Source organism: Cibotium barometz, chromosome 41 (genome assembly GCF_041138505.1).
Source record: "Cibotium barometz isolate CiBa-2024 chromosome 41, ASM4113850v1, whole genome shotgun sequence".
Classification (NCBI taxonomy): domain Eukaryota; kingdom Viridiplantae; phylum Streptophyta; class Polypodiopsida; order Cyatheales; family Cibotiaceae; genus Cibotium; species Cibotium barometz.
This window is the reverse complement of record NC_141086.1, coordinates 32,571,684-32,594,098: the sequence shown is the minus strand read 5'-3', so window position 1 is coordinate 32,594,098 and position 22,415 is coordinate 32,571,684. Positions and strand designations below refer to the sequence as shown.

At 43.6% G+C, this 22,415-nt stretch overlaps 1 protein-coding gene across 2 annotated transcripts; it reads left to right on the top strand.

The window, feature by feature from the left end:
• The first annotated feature begins 7,575 nt into the window (after positions 1 to 7,575).
• Positions 7,576 to 21,942, top strand: LOC147614878 (hexokinase-1-like). 2 transcript variants are annotated; one of them, XM_086780211.1, is made up of 10 exons: positions 7,576 to 8,461; positions 9,183 to 9,333; positions 9,552 to 9,734; positions 9,841 to 9,915; positions 10,017 to 10,172; positions 10,302 to 10,400; positions 10,512 to 10,642; positions 21,063 to 21,144; positions 21,382 to 21,773; positions 21,863 to 21,942. In XM_086780211.1, the coding sequence occupies exons 1-9, from the start codon at positions 8,190 to 8,192 to the stop codon at positions 21,742 to 21,744; spliced, it is 1,512 nt and encodes a 503-aa protein (XP_086636337.1). In that variant the 5' UTR covers positions 7,576 to 8,189; the 3' UTR covers positions 21,745 to 21,773; positions 21,863 to 21,942. The 2 variants fall into 2 exon arrangements, with proteins under 2 accessions (XP_086636337.1, XP_086636336.1); XM_086780210.1 differs by having other exon boundaries at positions 21,382 to 21,942.
• Positions 21,943 to 22,415: the final 473 nt, after the last annotated feature.

Genomic DNA, 22,415 nt, shown 5'->3' with positions numbered 1-22,415 from the left:
CAACCCATCTGGTTTATAGGGGTAATCCTTGGATGTGGAGGTTGTGGTCCTAGCACTGGCAGTGGTAACGGCATAGATTGGACTACATTTGGGTTCCTTGGAACTACATGCTGTGAACGGTTGCTCGACAGGTGGTGCAGGCATCAACGCGGGTACTTGAGGTGTGTTTAACTAGGCTAGTGGTGCCTGATTTGCCAACATACACTTAAGTAGTAGGCAATCCTTAGATTGATGGCCATACTTACCACATGCATTGCTATTCCCATTGAATTTGACTCTGAATGTGGGACATTCAATCGTGCTATGTGGTCCTAAGCAAATCGACACCATTGTTGCTCTCTTCTTGGGTACATATGGCTATTTTGAGGAGCTCGATACTAACAGATCTTGTCTCCGAAGACACCTTTTTACCTGCAATCATCAAGTTGTCTTCTAACTGGATTGCATTGGCAGTGACTGCTTCCCACGTCGTAAGACCTCTAATGCGCTCATCGGGAGCGCAGCGAGAATATCGACTAATAAAGTCTCTCACCGACTCCCCTTCCTCGCATTCAGCTTTTTGGAGTTGAGATGCTACTCCCCAAAGCACACCCTCACGTATGTATTCTTTCAAGAACAATCTCTTGAGAGTGGCATAGTGAGTATGCTCTTCAACGCTTAAAGTTCGATACCAATCTCCGGCTTTCCCACTCAAGGTTAAGCCTAAGGCTTTACACTTATGTAGCTCATTGTGCTCTTCCAAGGAATCACACACGTGTTCAAAAACTTCAATGTGCTTCCTAACATCTTCGTTTACCACTGAAGTTCTGAGTGAGCTTGGCCACTTGTACCGCCTTGCTTCTAGGTTCTCTCTCAGGCATACTTCGCATGTTTTCTGCAATAGATCGTCCGATCGTCTGAGCAAACGCTGCGAGATCACCTAGGTGAGCAGGCATAGCTGGTGGAGGCGCTTCTGGGATAGCCTGGTTGACAGGAATTGGCATCCGGTCTTGATATGTATGCAGCTGACGTAGGATATGATATGTGACTAGGCCTAGCTCCTCTTGGATAAGGGTCAGGAGCGGTCGTGGAGCATATGCCATTGGCATAACAAGAGGCGTGGGAGCTACATGAGCATGAGTAGCAATAGGTACATATGGTTGATATGCACTGGTACGCACTGTGGTAGGTACTATACCACTAGGTAGCAGTGTCATACTAACTACAGTGGTAAACAGGTGCACTTTTCGTCATGCTCATCATAGGAGTAGGCATTGTGGATTCCTTAATGGAAAGTTGAGCCAAGGTTGGAGAGCTAAAGTTACTGCTCGTGGGCTCAACATGCATTGAGACTCCAGGCGAAACAACATACGAAGGGTCTATGGGACTCACCGTCGAGGGAGTCTCCAATTGTGATAAGGTTGGTTGTTTGGCCTTGCTCGTATCCAAAAATTTCATAGGGCCAATGGAAACTAGGTTCACTCTCCTATTTTGCCTCTCGAATTGGATAATTCTATGAATAACCTCACATATCATTTGTTGTTGCTCCTCTAGATTAGTGGCACTAGATGTAGATCGTATGACTTCTAACCAACCTACATGGTATGTATAACCCGTGTATAGGTCAGTCAGAGTCTCCGTGTGTAGATCATATTCCCAATTTTCATTGAGAAACATCCCATCTAGACTCGGCGTGCCAAACGGTTCTCTTGAAGTGGACGCACTGTCACTTCTTATGGATTGACTTCTAGGGACCTCTACTTTAGGAAGAGCGTCAGAAGGTGGTAGCTCAGTAGGGCCTTCATTAAATGAAGTGGGTAGAATATCCACATGAACACTCTTTGGGAGGGTAGGGTCTACATGAGATGTGAATGGCGAATCTACTACCCCTCCTTCTTCGTTTACTTCGCTTGTCGCATGTTCAGAGCGTGTAGCTCTACTAAAGGTCTCTATTAGACGACTAAACATGCTAGATCCGGGTTGTGGGACCCAAACTGGCATGTTTTAGCTTGCTTCCTCATAGTTCTTGGTAGGGTGCCCTTCCATGACTTCAGAGTCAAAGGACGTGTCACTAGCTGCTATTCGTGGATCTTGGGTTGCACTTCCTTAGGTTCCAGCTGACGGCCAAGATGCTAACGTGGAGGGATGGTGTGAGCCTGCGTAAACTGAAACGCTTTCTAGTTGCTTAGACTCTAGCACCTGACCAGAGCATAGATGCATGTGACATGGGTACCCTACAGGCGTTGGTAACTACCCTTGAAGCCCACACAAGTGGTTTCTTAGGTGTTTCGTACCCCGTTTTTACTTGTTTTTATATTGTTTTTAACCCGTTTTAACCCCTTACTTATGGTCAAACCTGGACTAGGGCGTGTGATAGCTCGAGAGACAAGCGTATCATTCAAAGGATCCTAGCGTGCTTTACAGCACAGTGTTCGCCTATCCGGAGCTCCTGTGGTCCTCAGAACAGTTTATTTACTTATGGGGGAAAGGTGAAGGCTTTATCCCACATGCTCACTCCATACATATTATGAGAAAAGCTAGCAACAAATGACCAAGCTTATTAAGTATAGGGTTTAATTTTGTGGTACTCGTGTGAATAATAAGGGATACTTGTATATAAGTGAATTTCTCACAATACAAGGACATAATCCCCTTTTGTGCTAAGTGAGCTTCTTGCTCTTTGCTCTTATGTATGGATGAGATAGAGAGAGAGAGAGATTTAAGAGGAGATGATTCTAGTTTCTTGCACATGTGCCTATTTATGCTTTTGTGTGAGATAGTGTAGAGAGTGAGAGAGGTAAGCCCTTTGTAGAGAAGTGTAGCTAACTTCTGGCAGCAACAAGAGGGGATACGATTGGAGCTAGTAACCACTAGTGGTGCTTCAAGGTCAAAGAGATCCTAGGCCAGAAGCAAGGTAAGAATCCAATGATAGTTATTGCTTATTTCATTGGCTAGAATGGTACAATTATGGAAAGAGTAAAATTAGGCCATAACACCCTTTTGTAATTTCCTAGTTAGATTCATTTAAATTGGGTCTTTCATCTATCTGATCAATAAAAGGGTAGCTATTTTAATTATATATGATATTTTTTGAGGGGTAGCTTATGAGTTAATTGTACATATTGAGGGGTAGCTCCTTAATTATACATATTGCCCAGAGACTTAGTGGCTAGTTGAGGGGTCGCTCCTAAGTGAATTGTACATATTGAGGGGTAGCTCCTTAATTGTACATATTGCCCAAAGACTTAGTGGCTAGTTGAGGGGTAGCTCCCAAGTTAATTGTACATATTGAGGGGTAGCTCCTTAATTGTACATATTGCCCAAAGACTTAGTGGCTAGTTGTTATACACAGAATACTCATGATTTGGTTAACTTTTTGGAGGGTTATTATGTTGTGTAGGTAGATTACTGATTACTTTACTAATATATAAAACCATGTCTCTCATACAAATACAAGTATAGATATAAATAGAGAGAGAGAGAGAGAGAGAGAGAGAGAGAGAGAGAGAGAGAGAGAGAGAGAGAGAGAGAGAGAGAGAGTTTGCTTAATATTTTTTTTTTTGCTTTCGTGGACAAAATCCAAGTCCAAATCTGAAATATCTTACTTAAAGGCCTCATTAAAACCTCACCTTCTAAAGAAAACCCTTTAGAAGTGTTACGGTAATTAATTTATTATTAGGTGATCCAATAAGTAAAAAGAATATCTAGGGTGACCCAAGTGTGATTAATTTGGTTGTGAGTGAATCCAACCAACTGTGACATGTGTGATGCATGTAAGAAATGTGAGAGTTTGATCGTGAGTGAATCCAATCAACTCTTTTGAATTAATGAGGGTGACCCTAGTTGGTTGTCAGTGAATCCAACGAGCTATGATGTTATGGTTTATTTTCTTTTATTTATTTAATTTGTGGAATAATCTAATCTCCATGTACCATGGTCCTGTATAAGAAGAATACTTATATTGAGCTCCAAAGCCAAAAACATATATAGGTAGGACATTTACACAATTGATTTTCCATGGAGTGGATAAGAGCCAAAAAATGCCAATGGATTCATCACATGATAATGTTAGATCATAGTTAGGAAGTTGTTGGATATTAACAAGTTCTCATTAATTAAAGATATGCAAGCTATCAAAACAAAAGCACCTGTCAATTTAGTAAAAGACAATTTCATTGAAACAACTAACGTGTTCTTAACCACTTAAAAATTAAAACATTTAGAGCTACTAATGTCACTTAGCAATAGAATTCACACTAAAAATTGAAACAACTAACGTGTTCTTAACCACTAAAAATTAAAACATTTGGAGCTACTAATGTCACTTAGCAATAGAATTCACATTTTGATAATATTGTATAGCATTGTTCCTATAGAAGTGTACAACTAATCAAAGTTCATGGTAGAAATGTGTCATTAAATGTCAGTTAGCAATATAATTCACACTTTGATAATCATCTACAACATTGTTCCTATAGAAGTGGACAACTTATCAAAGTTCACGGCAAAAAATGTGTCATTAAATGCTAAGTCGAACAACCCCCAAGGTGAAAGGAAAAAGAGAAACTTCTCTAGGTCCAAACATGAAATGTGTGGTTAAATGCTAAGTTGAGCAACCCAATGTCAAAGACAAAAGAGCAACTTTTCTAAACATTAGAATCTAAATGCTAGGATAGTACCAAACAAGATAGTTTTAAGTAAATGAAAATGGGACCTTAAGACACAACTGTAGGGTTAAACATTATGCATCACTATCACTTTAAGACATGTCAAGGTGACACCTCTCTATTATAACATTTTCTAAAAATGGAATGGTTAATCCCTACACTCGAGGAGGACATTTTTGGGCGTTAACTCTCACACAACGAGTTAATTATTAAGAAAACATTCAAATCATTTCATTCACACTTGTTTGATTTGGAAATTTCATTTACATGAATAACCAACAATGGCATGTGTATAAAACATGAGTGAAATTAAGCAATATTAACTATTAGAAAAGTAGAAAGCAATATTAACACTTGTAGAAAAGGGCAAGTTTGCTAATGAGGTGATAGCTCAAGTGGCGAGGTGCTTACCTAGGACCAAGAGGTCATGGGTTTAAAACCCCCCTTCTTGCTTCCTCGACGAAATTGCTTACATGAAGATAACTAAGTGCCTACGTGCGAGCGCCTATGCGAGCAGTGAAAAATTGGTAACTATGGGAGGATCTTGGGCCTAAGGCCAGTTAGAAGAAAAGGGCAAGTTTAAAGAGAGCAACATGAATGTTGCTTGGAGTGGCCACAACGAGAAAGAGGAGTAAGTAAGGTTTGAAAAAAAGGCAATTTTTAAGAATGACTACAATAATACATGATCAAAATTGTTACCCAAGTTTAATCTTTAAAAAAGCACCCTTTAGATCCCATTTTCTTAGATGTAAGACTTCAGGTTAATATCAACCCATTTCATGCAAGGTTGATGGCATAACTGACATGTACAGAAGAAGACATGGAAGAGTTATGGGTCAGAAAACTTGTTTGCCATGCTAAAAATGAAGTGTGCTAAGTAAAAGTGTAGTTTGAAACTGGCACCATGTCAAGAACTTGGAAAGAAGGAATGGGATAAATGGAAACAATATATAAAGGATATTGTCATGGGAAACATAAGACTTTAGAATAGAAAGGAAAAGTCATATGCAATGATAGCTCTATTGGAATAAATATTTCTTTTTCTGCATGTAAAAAGGTGCTTCAATGTTACATAATGAAGAGGGGAATTCATATCAAGTGGCATAATAAGGGTAAAGTTCTTCATGTATGAGGTGCTTAATTTGGAAGGTTTAAGGCTTAAAAATTGCAATGGATAAGGGTGGAGAGAAAGTAAACAAGGTAGTTCATGTGGTAGCAGCTCGAGGATTCCATGGTTGCTATTATAAAGGAAAGCATATGAAGGGAGACACAGGAAAAGAGGAGGTGAAGCTAATTATTCCCATGTTTGCTTGTTGGAAGGGGGGACTCAAGATTCGTATGATGTAATGGGATTGCCTTCCCAATCACATCAAAGAGGAAATCGTAAAATTTATTAGCCTGAATCTAGGTTGAAAGAGAACTTGGGCCATGCTCTATGGTTGACGAATATGTGGTATATAGTTAAGTACCTAGTGACAAAAAACATTCAATGTCTTGATTGAACATAAAATTGTAGGTACCATGTGCACTCACTTACGTGTGTGTATGTGTGTGCACGTAGTTTGGGGAGATTTATATTGAAGGGCCATCAAAAGCTCACATAGCTTTATTCTAGTTGTTTTGTGGTAATATTATAATCAAAATATCACACCCGTTGTCTACATCAAGATTGAAATTATTTTAAAGCAATCACTGGTTGAGGGTTTTTGTCATGGACTCGATAGAAAAGATCTTAAGAGTGTGTGCACTTTGTGCAAAGGATCTAATGGTTGAAGTGTTAGAGCAGCCTTAATTGGCAAGGGGCATGAACCCAAGTAACACCTTAATGTCACCCCTCCTTTACATAAAGTGAGGTGTATGTGATGTGCTAGACTTTTTACTAGAGAGAGGTATGTATCCACACTAATGTTTGCATGCCATTGGTCCCTCGAAAGGCCTTGCACACCATAAGTTTGAAGATTTCCCCCCTTGAAATGCTCAGGTGAAGCTCACTTAACAACCCACATCGGTTTTAAGATAATAATTTTGAAGACATAACCCCTCGGAATGCTCATTTTGAAGCTCACTTAACTATGCACATTAGTATTAAGACAATAAGATTAAGACCAGCATCTGGCATAAACTAGGAATGTAAAGAAGCTTGAATTTGATTGTTTGGTTCTCAAATGACTTGATAAGTGTCTTGATTTTCAGCCTTACTTTGGAAAAACTAAACTAGTCAATTAGAAATCCACATTCCAATGACTTGATAAGTTTCTTGATTTCCAGTCTTACTTTGGAAAAACTAAACTAGTCAATTAGAAATCCACATTCAATTACAACGTATTTTTTCTTAGTCCCCTAAGTTTCTTGATTTGGAGCCCTACTTTACACTTGACGAGATATCCACATTTAACCGACCTTTTCTTAGTCTTTTAAGTGGCCTAGTGGGACTTCCTTGAGAGTATGAGCTACATCATGCATCAAAATTCGTAGCTTTGATTCGTAATGTCCGAAATTTCTTGCACAGCTCAAGTGACGTGACTTTCCACCATTTTTCTCCCGAATATATTTGGAGGCATATTCATATCATCTGGTGATTACCTCCTCAAAACCTCCATTACGTTTCGAGTTCTCCTCATCTTCGAATAAGAATTATCTTCCAATTCATCCTCTGTGTGCGACTTTGGCACGGAGGAGAGATAGAAGTTGCATGAGGTCACCAAAATATAATATATTGTTTTGCATTTTCATTAAATATATTCTATGAGTTTTGAAAGAATAAGAGTGTTTTTTTTTTCGAAGGTTTTATTTGAGTACGTAATAATTAATGCTTGGAAATGCAAGAAACGTGGAAAAGGCAAGTCAGTAAATTAACCGGAGTTTTAGAACTATTATTATTTGCCCTTTTGCAAAAAGATCATAAAAACGGGGCCCTTTTTCTACTCGTGTGGCCACTCTTATTGCACGTGTGTGTTAGAGGAGCTGCCATAGCCAGCCACGCTCCGGAGTCTGAGCTCTACTCTGCAGAGCTTCGCCATCGCTATTGCCAGAGAGCTTCATCTTCTTCATCGCCATGGCCTTACACTTATCCCACCTCTTCTGCATGCATTTTTGACCTCCCCTCCCCTCCCCTCCCCCCCCCTCGCCTTCCCTGATCCCTTTATCGCTGCCTTCTCCCTCCATGGCCTTTCCCCTCTCCCCTCCATCTCTGCAGCGCCTCACATTGTCCCCGCTGCGCCTGCCTTCAGCTGTTTTCCTTAGCGCGAACATCCTCCTCTGATACATTTTCCGTTTCCAAGCAGTTTTTAGGGATACAGGCCTGTCATCTAGGGTTAGCTAAAGACAGTACTCTGTCATTTTAGGGTTAGGGCAAGGCAGAACTGTTGGGATTCGAGGGGAAGGGGAGGGGTAGAACTGTTTGGTTTCCAATGACGAGCAGTAGGCGAAACTAGGATTGGGGTTGCAAGGCTGCGCAAAGTTTAGGATTAGGGTTTGCAGAAGTGTGCGGGGATTAGGGTTAGAGTTTTTAGCGGAGAGCAGAAAAAGCAGGTTGCCTAGACGATGACGAAAATTGTGGTGGGGATTGCGATTGCGTCTGCGGCGGTGGCATGTGCAGCTGCGGCCTATGTGGTGAGCAGGCGCATCCGGAGCCGCAACAACTGGAACCGGACGCTGGGCATCCTGCAGGAGTTCCATAGCGACTGTGCCACTTCCCTCTTCCGCCTGCGCCACGTTGTGGATGCCATGACAGTGGAAATGCATGCAGGCCTCGCATCAGAAGGAGGCAGCAAGCTGAAAATGCTGCTCAGCTATGTGGATAACCTGCCCACCGGGTATTTCTTCCACCCATGCCCTTTGAAGATCTAGCCCCATAACTGCATTCTCATAATAACTAGCTTGTGCTCAAAGGCCTTCTTTGATATGTGTATATTGCATTGTTTGTTATGTATACACTGCATCTTCTCCTTGAAGAAGCTTTTTTTTGTTATGTGTATAATGCATTTCTTACTAGCCTTTAGCATGCCCCGTGATGACGTGAGGCTCATCATTCACAGCTTCTCGCCTCTAAGTAGAGAGAAAGCTGAACAGCTTTCTCTCTACTGGCTCCAAGGTGTACCCCATCATCTACAGCTTCTCTCTCTATGGTATTTAATGCATATCCCATCATTTGTAGCTTCTCTCTCTCTATGGTTCCTTAGGTACTTCCTCATTTGCAGAGCAGTACTTCCACCTAGAAGTTGCAAGCAGTTTTTTTTTCTAACAAGTTTTTACTTTGTTTCTGATATCTAATGGGTTCGAGTCCGCTATAGCTCGCTCACGCATGGTTTTCAAAAATATTTCACATCTTAAGTACTGAAGTTATGGACTGGGCCTCAGTATAGGAAACTCAATTCAAAGATATATGTTTTTGGCTATAGAATGTACTGATATTAAAAAAAAACGCATTTAACTCAAAGAAGCTAGTGGGTTACTTATGACTATCTAGTGCGTTTTAGGTGAACTTGGGACTCCACTCTTTAGTGTGTTTTACCATCACGGCTATCATTTTTTCAGGGATGAGGAGGGCTTGTATTATGCTCTTGATTTAGGGGGCACCAACTTCAGAGTACTCCGAGTGCAGCTAGGTGGCAGAGAAGGGCGAGTATTAAGGCAGGAGTATGAAGAAGTACCTATTCCTTTAGAACTTATGGTGGGCTCCAATGAGGTATTGTTGTTTATGCACTCCTGGTTGGCCAGGTGCCTCTGGTCAAATTTGCTCAAAGCTTAAGCGCAGCTAAGTTAAAGGTAAAAGCGATGATGGACGACCATTGTCCTCGCAGCATGTGATGTGGTTGAAATATCAGGCGCATTTCCATTTTTTCCTTAATTGCGATTACTTTTGTACTGATAGACCACTAACCTCAACTTGACTCCCTAATACAGGAATTGTTTGATTACATTGCTCTTGAATTGTCACGTTTTGTGGAGTCAGAGGGTGATGGCTATCACCCCAAGCCTGGCCGGGAGCGGGAGCTTGGATTCACCTTTTCATTTCCTGTAAAGCAGACAGCCATTGATTCAGGATGTCTCATTAAGTGGACAAAGGGTTTTGCAATCTCTGATGGGGTCAGTCCTGCTGATTTGATACCCCATGTGGCAGGCCAATCGATGTCTTGATCAGCTGTACCTTCCTTGTGCTGGTCTGAATGCTGTATATATTTTTTTGATGCAGGTTGGAAAAGATGTTGTGCAGGCCTTGCATGATGCCATGAAAAGGCAAGGGTTGGACATGAGGGTTGCAGCTTTGGTAATCATAACCATTGTTTGATCATGTGAGGTGTAGGATCATTCCTAAAAAAAAACAAAATTGTTTTTCTAATTTGAATTGGTGTCATGCTTGGACTGCAGGTCAACGATACTGTTGGTACATTGGCTGGAGCTCGTTATTGGAATGAAGATGTGATGGTGGCTGTGATTCTGGGAACCGGGACTAATGCTTGCTACGTTGAGCGTGCAGAGGCCATAACAAAGTATCAAGGAGAGTCACCAAGATCAGGCTCTATGGTACTCACCTAAACTTGTGGAAGGCAGTTCTTAATGATTCTACCCTAGAAAAGTTGATGCTTTAGCCCTGTTTGGTTCCACCTATGTTGTTGTAGCGCTGATGCTGGTGATGATCTTCTTGACTTGTAGGTGATCAACATGGAATGGGGTAACTTTTGGTCATCTCATCTTCCCAGGACGGTGTATGATGAGGAACTTGATGGAGAATCCCTAAACCCTGGAGAGCAGGTACTGTGTGTTTAGAATCATGCTTTCTCCTTGTTACAGTTTTATGGTTTCTTCATGTGACTTCTCTTCCATAAAGTGTTAAAACTTAACCTTAATGCGGTATCTGGTCAGGGCTTCGAGAAAATGATATCAGGAATGTACTTAGGTGACATAGTGCGAAGAGTTCTGCTCAGGATGGCCCACGAAAGTTTCCTTTTTGGAGAGGATGTTCCAGCCAACTTGTTTAAGCCCTTTATTTTAAGGTAAGGATTTGTTTCTATTCATGTGGTATGAATCCTTGTGTAATTGTACACATTGTGTGGTTCTAAACTTTTCACATGCTTGCTTCTGCTGGCCTACCATCCACACATGTTTTGGATACCGTCCACATGTTCTGGATTTTTTTTTTCTGTGGCTGAAAATCTTAGAGTTTTCCCCTAAGGGACAAAATATGTCAAAAACTGAATCTCCAATACCTTAAAACACGTTTTGTGGCTAAGGTGAAGGCTTAGGTACTTATACCTGAATTCAGAGGGCACAAAGTGTACGGTGTTCAAGCAATGCAAAAAGAAACAGCTATGGAGGCACTGATTGGTCCTTTATTTCAAGTAAGCTTTGTGGATATGTATTAATAATGGTCATCACATAAGTACATGGTAGACACTCCTGAAAATGAGGCTAAGGGGTCTTTCCTAAAGGCGAAAAGTGGGTGGCTGACTTGCTTCTAGTTACTCCTTCCAATTTATGCACTTCTATGATTAGAGGCCTTCCATTTTGTCAAATAATTTCCCCTCCTTTCACCTATAAAAGAGTAGGTGGAGGAATAGGTGTGCAACGCCCGACTTTTGACTTTTGTACACGTGCAGACCGTACAGAGCAGGTTCTGTGCAGCCAGCGGCTTCAGAGCTGAATGCAAGAGAACAGCCATCATGCTTGCGCAAGAAGAACAACAAGATCTGCGTGTGTGTGCTGCCTTACAGGATGAATGGACAGCCGGCTTGGTGTTGCACACGTGTGGTGTAGGAAAATACAATTACGTGGAATGATCACAAGACAAAGAACTTAATGCAAGAGAGGTGGAGAACAATACTGAATTACTGTTGCAAATTAAAGTTACAAACTGATGGTGTCTGCCTACCAATACGCTCCGGTGATCTGAGAGACTTCGGACGGAGGATGTTATGCACAACAAGGGTGCACAACGCAATGAAGATAGATCTTATCACAATGATCTCAATATGATTAAGAAGACTGCCAAATCTGTCTATATATATTACCTAGGGTTGGTCGTATCATAGGTCGGCCTATGTCGGCCATCCTACGACTGGTCTAGATGCACCGAAGCGACCCCATAACTTGACTAGAACCATATTAGTCTAAGCAAGGGACCTATGGTTACAGCGCAGCTTCCAGGCCTATCTGAGGTTGTCTGGGCGTCCGTTTGAGCCTTGTAACCCGAGCACTAGGTGTTGTGGAAAGATCTCCTTCTATCCAAGAGTGCGGCCAATCAGATCTCAAAAAAGTGAGTGTGGGAGATGGTAGGGTAGAAGGGTAAAGCAATGATGGGTGCAAATTCTCAGCTTTACGACCGGCCAATCACACCACACTTATATGTATCCTACTTGGCATGGTGCTAAGTCTACACAAGCTGCCTCCTAACCATCTGGCCAACATCTGCTGTCTTAATTGGGAACATGTAGTCCAATAAGCTGAATCTTGGACTCCAAAGCAAATACCATTATACAGTCCAAGATACTGGATCCCATTCAATGCCATCATGTAATTGTAACATGCAACTGGTTTGATGGTGTAATACACAACAAGACCTTCTTTATACCTTTATGTTAGTGATCATGAAGCAATCCACTTTTATCTTTATTCACAAGAGAGATGAAGAGAGAGAGTGTATGCAGAGATGACACCAGATTGGGTCCCAATCTACCCACTTAAGGGCCCCCTCCCGTAAGTAGGAGCGTTTGCTTTAATAACTTTTGTTACCCATACTATGAGTCGCCTTTTGGAATGATGACAGGTGTTCCGGGCATTGATAGGCTTGTAACCTGATGCAAGGCACCTAGGGAGCATATAGCTGCATGTAGAACTGCGTAGAGTGCAGGGCCATGGGTTTAGCCATGCTACCCTACACTTGGGCCATGTGGGGCAGCCAGTCAGCCAGCCTCTAGGAGGCGAGGGCAGGCTGCCGTCCAGCCCATGAAGGGCCTGCTCAGCAGTCGGCCATCATCTAAATCATGAGATTCTAGGCGGCCAGCAAGCGTCAGGTTGGGCAGCAGCTGGTTATGGCACATGTGAAATAGGCACCAGTTTTGCTACATAAAACAGGTCATGGCATATTTCTACAGGCCGACTGCCTCTTCAGCCCACCGAATGAAACCAGACGGGAACCCGGATCAATGGACAAACACTTCAGATGCTAAACAAAGATGTGAACACATCGGAAGTAACCATAAACAAGGCTAAAGGGAACATGACACTGAGCTTGAACGGCCGCCCCCCCTAGGAACTTCTTTATTGACAGAGAAACTTTTACAAGATACCAAGGTGCAGGTGTGAACAACACCAGATCTTTCCACAAAGCATCAACACAAATCTTGTCCAGATAATCTATCCGGGAAAAAGACTAGCTGACAAACCACACATGGGGCTGAGTGTAGGGATGCTGTACGGCGACCATGTGCTGCTGTACGGCTGTACTGCTGCTGAACCATTGCTGCAGTGTACGACCAGTACAAGAAAGAGACAAGAGCCAAGTGGCTGTTGTACTGTGTGCAGCCAATCAGAAAAGAGGAAGATAAGAGCACCACTGCTGTAGTCGACCAGCCCCAAACCGAGAGAGAATAGGAATTCAGCTGTAGCCGGCTGTACGGCCAGCAAAGCAAGGAGAGAAGTCCAAAAAGCTGCTGCTCGCTTCTGATGTCATGCGCCTCCCCTCCTATAAAACAACCCCTCTTCCCCTTTTAATAAAGTCGACCAGCTCTATTTATAAGATGGTGCTTTTTGTTTTTGCCAAAAGAGGCTGAGTATGTCCAAAATATCCACTTTTATGCTTTCCTTGGCTTGTACTCCAAGTTTTAGCCCAAAATATCAACTTTATGCTTTCCTTGGCTTGTACTCCAAGTTTTAGCCCAAAAATAATTGAACTTGTCCCAATATATCACAGCTTTTATGCTTTTCCTGGCTTGATGCCCAAGTTTCATCTAGGCGCCTCCTTTTATCCACCTGTCCAAGCTCAAAAACAATAGTATGTCCGGCCCATCATTAATGATATGTGAACACACTGACTTATAGATATTATAAGTCACTTTATTGGATAAAATCCCATGCTGCATGGCCATCTTTTCAGGCCAAGCCATGCTAGTAAAATTTTGTAGCTTTCTTTTGTGGGTTGTTTTGAGGCCCAATTTTGGGGCTGATTTGGCACGGAGTTCGGGGCAGATTTTGGCTCTGTATCGGGCTGATTTATGGATGGTTTATGAGCTGATTTTTGGGGACTGTTTTGGAACAGTTTTGGATAGCCTCTAGAGCTATGTTTGTATCTTGGCTCTAGACTGAGTTCTGGGCAAGAGTTTTTGTGCTGATGCTTTGTGGAAAATTTGGTGCCTTATGCACGCGCACCTTGGTATCTTGTATAAGCTTCTGTGTGAATAAAGTTGTTCCTATGGGGGGCCGGCCGTTCCGGCTCAGTGCGGTGGTATTGTATTATTTAAAGTTCTTCCGTTGTGTTGTGATGCTCTTTCTTTCGTATTTGAAGTGTTGGTCTATTCACCGACCAGCATATAGGGAACTATATAAGCATGGGTGAGCCAAGGGTTTGCACCATTTCATTGTTCACAAAGTGCCGAGAGTATCCAAGGGCCAGGATAGACAGGAGATGAACTTGAAGGTCAAGAGTCAGGATACTACAGGCTGTAGATTTACAGCCAATGTGGACCTACAAAAGTTGGTCTTTTTCTCATCATTCAATAAAGCAAATATACTAGTCCTTGGTGGGGGACCCTTCAGAAGGTATTTGGGACCCGATTGGTTGTACTTTGTCTTTGGTCTCTCTCTCTCTCTCTCTCTCTCTCTCTCCCCCCCCCTCTCTTGCACTCTTACCTTTGCTACATTGTGCTATCGTCAAGAACCAAGGTGCTGAATATTCATTACCAAAGTTGTTACATGCACTTAGGTTGATCATGGGCCTTCTTTATACCTTTATTTGGGGAGATATTTAGCATCCATTTATAGAGTAGAGAGAGAGAGAAGAGAATAGAATAGAAGAGAGTAGACGACACATATTGGGTCCCAATTACCCACTAAAGAGCCCCCCTTGCAAGCAAGAGTATTTGCTTATATTACTTCTTTGGAGAACTTCGAACTATTGTACAATGCTTGAGAACAAGTGATATGATTGCCCAATGCAAGGATGAGGAAGACCGTACGTTGGTTGAGTATCCACCAATCCAAGGGCCCTGCAAAAGACTCTTTGGGGCCACATATGATGGTTGAGTGTTGAAGAGACTTCAAGGATTTTGCCTTGGAGAGATAGGAGATTGAAGTGCTGATTTGCTGACTTGAAACTGCTTGATAATCTTTTCTAATGATCAATTATGGTTGAAGGCCGGCGCTTGCTTATATATGGAACTAAACTACTGGTCGGCTAGTAAAAAGGATGTCGGCCTGTTTTTATTGGACAAATAATCTTGTTGCCCAATATGATGCTGCTGGCTGACTCTGTTTCATCGGACGTGCTGTTGTTGTGTCCCATGGCTGGCCGATTGCGGCATATGCTCAAGACATGCTGTCGGCCTGTTGTGTATGCTGGCCGACCGGAGCATAGTTGCTCTAGATGCTTGTCGGCTGGCTTGACATGCTGTCCAAGGTTGTAAACAGTCCTTAGACAGGCTGGTTGAACATGACTGTAGCCATGGGCGGGCGTTTGGTTGGCCCATAGGCATGCCAAACATGCTTGCTACTGCTTCTGATATAAACCTAACCTATGGTTGACTGCTACATGCACTTATCTGATGGGGTTCTCTAAGTGGGTTAAGAGGACTGACTCTAGACTGACCTCTATGGCTCGGAGACGAATCTACGTAGCTCGTGCTTGACTGTCCTTGGATCGAGGGCTAACAATGGGGTGAGGGTACTACTTCTGTACAAATATTGCACTCATGATGATGCCAATGTGTCACTGTGTACCCCAGTGCAGGGTGCACGTGACATTTCCTCCCGCTTAGCTTGGTGGTAGATTCAGGGCTTCCAAATAATCCGCCAATAACTTTGGGGTAGTCTTGAAAGAATTCTTCATCGAGTCATACTGCTTCATGGGTTCCTCGGTCCTTAAACTTCGTATAAAACTGTTTTATTCTTTGACTTGAACCATGCTTCCATGACTTTTGTCTAGTCGATCATAACTGGTTGTTGCTCTTTTGATACATACTTCACCTTGGACCTACATATTGCATCAACCAAGAAACATGAAAGACATTGTGCATAGTCCAACTTTCCGGCAACTTTAACTTTAAAGAGACATCACTTTGCAGCTTTAGACGCAAGAGCGACCTGTTTTGCTATGCATATGATATGCACTTGTTTCCCCTGATCTGGCCGCTGTCCATACTGCTGCCCAGGGTTTGTCCAGGCCACCTTTGAGGCTGGCCGCCTGCTCGGCTGGCCTCCATGGCTAGCCAGGTCATTTGGGCTAGCCGACTGGCTGCCCAGGCCATCTAGGCCTGGCCGACAGTCCTTGCCCCCTAGAGGCTGGCTGGCTGGCCTCTTTGCCTCTTATAGGCTCCTCTGCCCTATAAGGCATGGCCTCGCATGCTGAGGGTATTTATAGGCCAAATCTATGGTCCATGGGTTGCCCGAGCTAGCCCAAAGTGTAGGATTCCCCCCAACACTGATGCATTTCCTACATGCAACTACAAGCTGTACTACTTAGATGCTTGGTATCTAGCCACAAGCCGAACACCTGAAACACGTGTCATCATTCCAGAGGGTGATTTACAGTAGGCACTGGGACTATATCATGTGTGGGACTTGCCCACTTGACCAAGACCATGTATGAGACTTGTACACCTGTCCTTGGACGCTTAGATTGGAACCCTAGTTGACTCGCCCCGGATTGGGGCTCACAATGGACTAGTTTCCATTGTAGGTCTTGCCCCTGTTATTCAGATATGTCCATGTGGCATCCAAGTGCGGGATGCACGTGACATATACGCGCAGTATTATCTTTCTTTTGCACGAATAACATGGTTGCAGAGAATGGTGAGAATGATAGGGGGATGAATTTAGCCGGAGTAACTAAGATAACTATTGTTCTAGTTCACCATCCAATGCCTTAGAAAGGTGATAGGGAAACTTATTGGGTGGCTGTGTCCTAAGGACCAACTCAATGCGATGATCCTCAAGACGAATGGGTGGGAGCATGGGTGGAAGGTTGTTGCTCAACATGATTCTTGGAACTTAGGAAGTGTTGTTTTTGGGTGTGTGTGAACTTGTTCATATGTATGTACTCTTGAGGGATAGGAGTCAATGTTGATGCTGAGCCTATCTCGACCCTGGATCCCTGCAGGCCGCTCTCCTGCCCCTCCAGGGGTAATTGTCTGTGTGCAATGCAGTCCCCAAGAGATCTGGCTAGTCCCGTGCTCAAGGCTCCCCAAGATACATGGGGCCGGGCCCCCAACATGTGGCCACTGGGTAAACGGATCTAGATGTTCCAGATCAAAGTTTGACGGAGTTGCTCCTCCGAGGCAATTTTGAGGGCTGGCTTGAGATGATCCCAAGCCCGAAGTAAACTGGTTGCAAATCTGTTCTCAAAAGGTGGGCTAAAACCACGGGCTTTGATCTCTGTGAAGATCCATCGGGTACTTTGCGGCCACAGGCCCCCAAGGCTCGGAGTGTGGGCTGAAATCCGGGCCAATAAGAAATCCTTCTAGGGCTCACCACTAGGAAGGAGTCCTCTGACAATCAACTTGCCTAGCAGGGCACGACTCTGAATAGTTGGATCGATGAGGCCAATCCCCCCTATGCTACGTGGTTGAATGATCACTCGCCACACCACCTTGGTCTTGGCTGGCCTCCCATCACTACCACCTTGGTCTTGGCTGGCCTCCCATCACTACCAGCCCATATGAAGTTCCGGATCAATCGCGTAACCTGGCCAATGCATGCTCGGGAAAAGGCCCAGCACGAAGTGATGTACCACAAGGTGGCTAGCAGTACTTGGTTCGCCACCACCACTTTGCATGCGAGGGAAAGCCTGGTCGAGCTCCAATATAAAAGTTTCTTCCGAATACCAAGAAGAAGTGAGGCGAGCTGTTGCTCAAGAGATATATGAATGTCAACCTGGCAGCCAAGATATCGAACTGGAGTGCTCCTCGGGATCCATTGAAACTCCTCAACTGGTCGCCGAGTCGAGGCGGGTGCTGAGCCTACCCAAAAACCACACAACTTGTGCCAGTTGATCTTTGCTCCTGAAGTGCGGTAGAAAACCTCTATCACCTCCGCAAATCTCTGAAGATTCAGACATCTCTTGCAAGGAAAGCTGCTGTGTCATTTGCAAACTCCGAGTCCAGTAGCTCCTCTGGCGTGTGGAGGGGAATCTCTTGGGCGAAGAGGAAACTACTCATGGCCTCGGCAATGAATAGAGGTAAGGTGCCAAAGGACCGCCATGTCTAACCGAACGGGAGAGGGGGAATCTGTCGCCACGGGCTCCTTGAATGAGAACCTGGCTCTGTGAGGCTGAATACAATCCTAAGACTCCACGAATCCACTCCATGGGGAATCCCATCCGACTCATAGTGCACTGCCCCCTAGAAAGCTCCAATCCACCCTATCATAAGCTTTCTCAAAGTCTAAGAGTAGCACAATGAGGTCCTGCTCCTGCATCTTGGCTGAAGCTATCGCATCCCAGAAGGTGAAGATGCTGTCCAGACTGCTCCGATCTTGAACAAAGCCAGTCTGAGTGTTGTGGATCAAGTCTAGCAAAAAGGGTTGTAGTCTCCTGCTGCTGCTGAAACAATAACTCCATCCTGGCCACGCTCCCTGTGAATACCGTCTCTCCTCCTGTGGGGCCGGCTATCCCAAAGAAGTCCCTTGTGACTCTTATCTCATGCCTGAGTTCAGAAAGAATCTTGGCATGTGTACTCCACCCTCCTCTCCTCCATTTTTGTTTTTTGTTTTTGTTCATGTAAAAAAAGCTTTAATTTTTTTTAATGTTTGGAATTTTTAGTACATCAAGCATGTCCATTTGCTGCAATGAGCGGGGATCAAATTCGCATCCTCATGCTGGCACTACTGGACTACGTTGTGGGGAACAATGTTTTCATACTAAGTTCGAGAGTCCAAAAAAATCAAAAAGCACATATTAAGGGATCGTTTTTTATGCTTTATGACTTGGGAACCTGAAGGTTAAGGATGCTTGTTGTGAAGGTAATTGAAGTGGAAGAAACAAAGTCTATAGATGTTCAGGATTGTGTGACGTGCAGAAGCTTTGGGTAGTCTTCTTTCAGCCCTAAGTACTGCATAGAAACACTTGATGCAGGAACAATCAGCGTAGACAAAAGGGGTAACAAAACCCTCCTCTAGGACCCCACTCCATAGGGGAGTGTGATGGTCCACAATGGCCCATGGCCTAGCCTTTTATAGGCCCAAGTATGCCCAAGAAACTTGCCGACTGCTGGTTGACCAGCAAAAAATCCCAAATAGTTCTATACGCTGCCAACTTGCTCCATAAACATTTCAGATCTGGCTGACAGGGTTTTTGTCCACTTGGATGTCTTCTGTGCACACCTGGACCCATGCTAGAGCCCTAACCTAGATGTTTATCTGCTGCCTATCAGAATTAGCCTTGTATTAGGCATGTGCATGTGCATGCACATGACATCCCCTCGTGCTAAACTTAATGACGGGATTCCTACCTTTGACCTTGGATGTCTGTCATCATCCCCTCCTGTCTCCACATATTGTCTCCCATACCTGTCATCTTTTCCTTCTTGGCAACCTTTTCACTGAAAACCTAGCCTTAGGTCTCTAAATCCACTCTAAATCTGATGTAGAGATCTATGCATCTCTTCCACTTTGTCCCCTTGCCTTCTTGCCCTGTCCCTAAACACAACCATGAATCCTTCTTCTTGAAAACTGATCCTGGCACCCTTGGCTCCATGCCTTGGATGAACTTCATCCCTTGGAGTGCTCCATAAAAGCTTCTGGGGCAGCCACAACTGGCTACCAACTCTCATGAAACTCTCCCCTAGGGTTTGCCTGACACCAACCAGTGTTCGGGGGGTCTTGACACATGCTGTGTTTCTCTCCTTGGACCTGTGCACTTCTTTTGGGACACCAACAGCACTTAGCATATAGCTGAGTCTGATACTCTAATACCACTATGACGTGTGCGAGCTCTGGGTAGTCTTGTTTCAGCCCTAAGTACCGCATAGGAACACTTGATGATGCAAGAACAATCAGCATAGAGAGAGAGAGAGAGAGAGAGAGAGAGAGAGAGAGAGAGAGAGAGAGATGGTTGTATATTCAGTATATTCATAGACATACATAAGGTTACAATGTCTGTGGCCTTATGCCTTCCCAAAAGGGGTAACAAAACCCTACTCTAGGACCCCACTCCATAGGGGAGTGTGATGGTCCACAATGATCCATGTCCTAGCCTTTTATAGGCCCAAGCATGCCCAAGAAACTGGCCGAGTGTTGGTTGGCCAGCAGAAAATCCCAAATAATTCTATATGCTGCCGTTATGCTCCATAAACATTTCAGATCTGGCCGACACGGTTTTTGTCCACTTGGATGCCTTCTATGCACACCTGGACCCATGCTAGACCCCTGAGCTAGATGTTTATCTGCTGCCTTCCAGGATTAGCCTCATGTCCACGTGCATGCACATGACAGATTGTAAGTGAAAGCATCAGGATATGGTGGGCAAAGAGAAACCAGCAGCAGTTTATACGTGATGAAACATGATGGAAAGGTACATGTGGTTGGGTGAGCCCAAGGAATTTGCCTACAAGGTCAAAAAGGGCCTTTTGTTTTGCAATTAATTTGTTCTCTTTAAAATAACTCTCATTAAAAAATAGTACCCCCAGCCCTAGTTTTAGCATGGAGTCCTTTCAGGATCACATGAGCCCTTGGAGCGCCTCGCATGCCATTACTTGTGGAAGGAGCCTTGCAGGAAAGGTTTGGTTTGACAAATGGATGCTAATTCTTCCTATACTTTGTAGAGGGTTGGGACAACAAATTGCATTTTGTTGTTGAGCTATTTATACTTTGTAGAGGGTTGGGACAACAAATTGCATTTTGTTGTCGAGCTATTTATGCTGGTCTATACAATATAAACATTTAGTAGGCTAGGTACGTGCTGTGATTTGAGCGAGTTTGTGTCAGTCCTAAGATATTTTATGAGCTCTCTCTCAAAACTTCATTGCAGGTAGCCTCACATTTAGAATCAGAGCTTTTGTCTAGCTTTTTTTTTTGTGAGTCTTTTACTTCTTAGTGAGTACCGAGTGCCCATATGAAACTGTTGACTTTATCAAAATGGAGTGAGCAAGTTGTGCTTGGGTGTTGATGGATATCAAGTGGATTGTTTGAAGGTTCCTGCAATCAATTTATCTTTCTTCTTTTCAAGGTCTTATCAGCCACTAAGGGTCTTGTGCTGTCTTTTCCTTGCAGAACTCCGGATATGTCATCAATGCATCAAGATGAATCGGTTGATTTACGAGAAGTCGGCAAAATTCTTAGAGATGTTTTGGGGGTAAGTTCAAAAATGCTAGACACATGCACATGAGCGCGCACACACATGCAGGCTTGTGTGCGTGCATGCACACACACCCCCCACCCATGCATGTATCCATATGCACATCCCCTGGCGCATGCATGCACACACTCACACTCACACCCACAACCACACCCACATCCACACTCACCCATACGTGCACACATGTGCACAACTCTACTGGATTGTCTGCTGATAATGATGGTTTCATGACAGATAGCGAACACGCCCCTCAAAGTTCGGAAGATTATTGTGGAGTTGTGCGACCTTGTGGCTGAGCGAGGAGCTCGACTAGCTGCTGCTGGCATTGTTGGTGTACTTAAAAAGATTGGAAGGGATGGGAGTGCAACAGGTGGTAGAATGAAGAACGACTCAGGTAAAGGAAAGCGAACCGTGGTAGCCATGGACGGAGGGCTCTATGAGCACTATCCCAAATTCAGGAAGTACATAAAAGCAACCACGGCAGATTTGTTAGGAGAGGAGGTGTCTGCTAATGTCACAGTGGAGCTTTCAAAAGATGGGTCCGGTATTGGAGCTGCTCTTCTTGCTGCATCTCATTCACGATACTTAAATTCGTGACAACGTGAAGAGATTTTCATTGAGATAAGGTATCATTCAAATTAGGTCATAGTAAAGAAACGGCATAAATTGTATGTACATCTTGCATGAGTTTAGTCTATCTGCTTTCTGTACCCAGGTGTAATGTGGCAGCTAAGGACTGGAACTTGGATGCCTTATTTTCTATGCTGTAATAAAAGAGTGTTTATGTTGCACTCACATAGGGGTGTTTGAGAAACAAAGAGATGGTAGATGATTCTTTATGTTTTCCAATAACCGAAATAAGCTTCCTTAGAGGAGGGATATATCAAGTAACAGTACGCCAGAGACATAAAAGGTAGAGATAATATAAATGGCCTTTATCGTGACACATACAGCTTACATAGGCTGTCAGTATCCTCACCTCAAGCTCAGCTTGTTATGTGATATGATGTTGAACACAACTCTGCGTGTAAGTCCTTGGGTCTAAGGATATGGTATTAATCCAAATTGATCAAGCTCTGGGTCAAAGATATAAGATTCACTACCCCTTCCTCTAGTTCGAAGAAGTGAGAAATCCATATGGATCTGAATAATCTATTATATATAGATTGGAGATTCTACCCTGTTCTGTTGGGGATAGAGGGACTTGAACCCTCACGGTCCTATAAAGACCAACGGATTTTCTTTCTACCACAATTTGCATTGCTACT

Coding starts and splice junctions, on each gene's coding strand:
- LOC147614878 (XM_086780211.1), top strand. CDS start 8,190: ATGACGAAAATTGTGGTGGGGATTGCGATTGCGTCTGCGGCGGTGGCA. Junction 8,462..9,182: donor GTGGATAACCTGCCCACCGG/GTATTTCTTCCA, acceptor TCATTTTTTCAG/GGATGAGGAGGGCTTGTATT. Junction 9,916..10,016: donor ACATGAGGGTTGCAGCTTTG/GTAATCATAACC, acceptor CTTGGACTGCAG/GTCAACGATACTGTTGGTAC.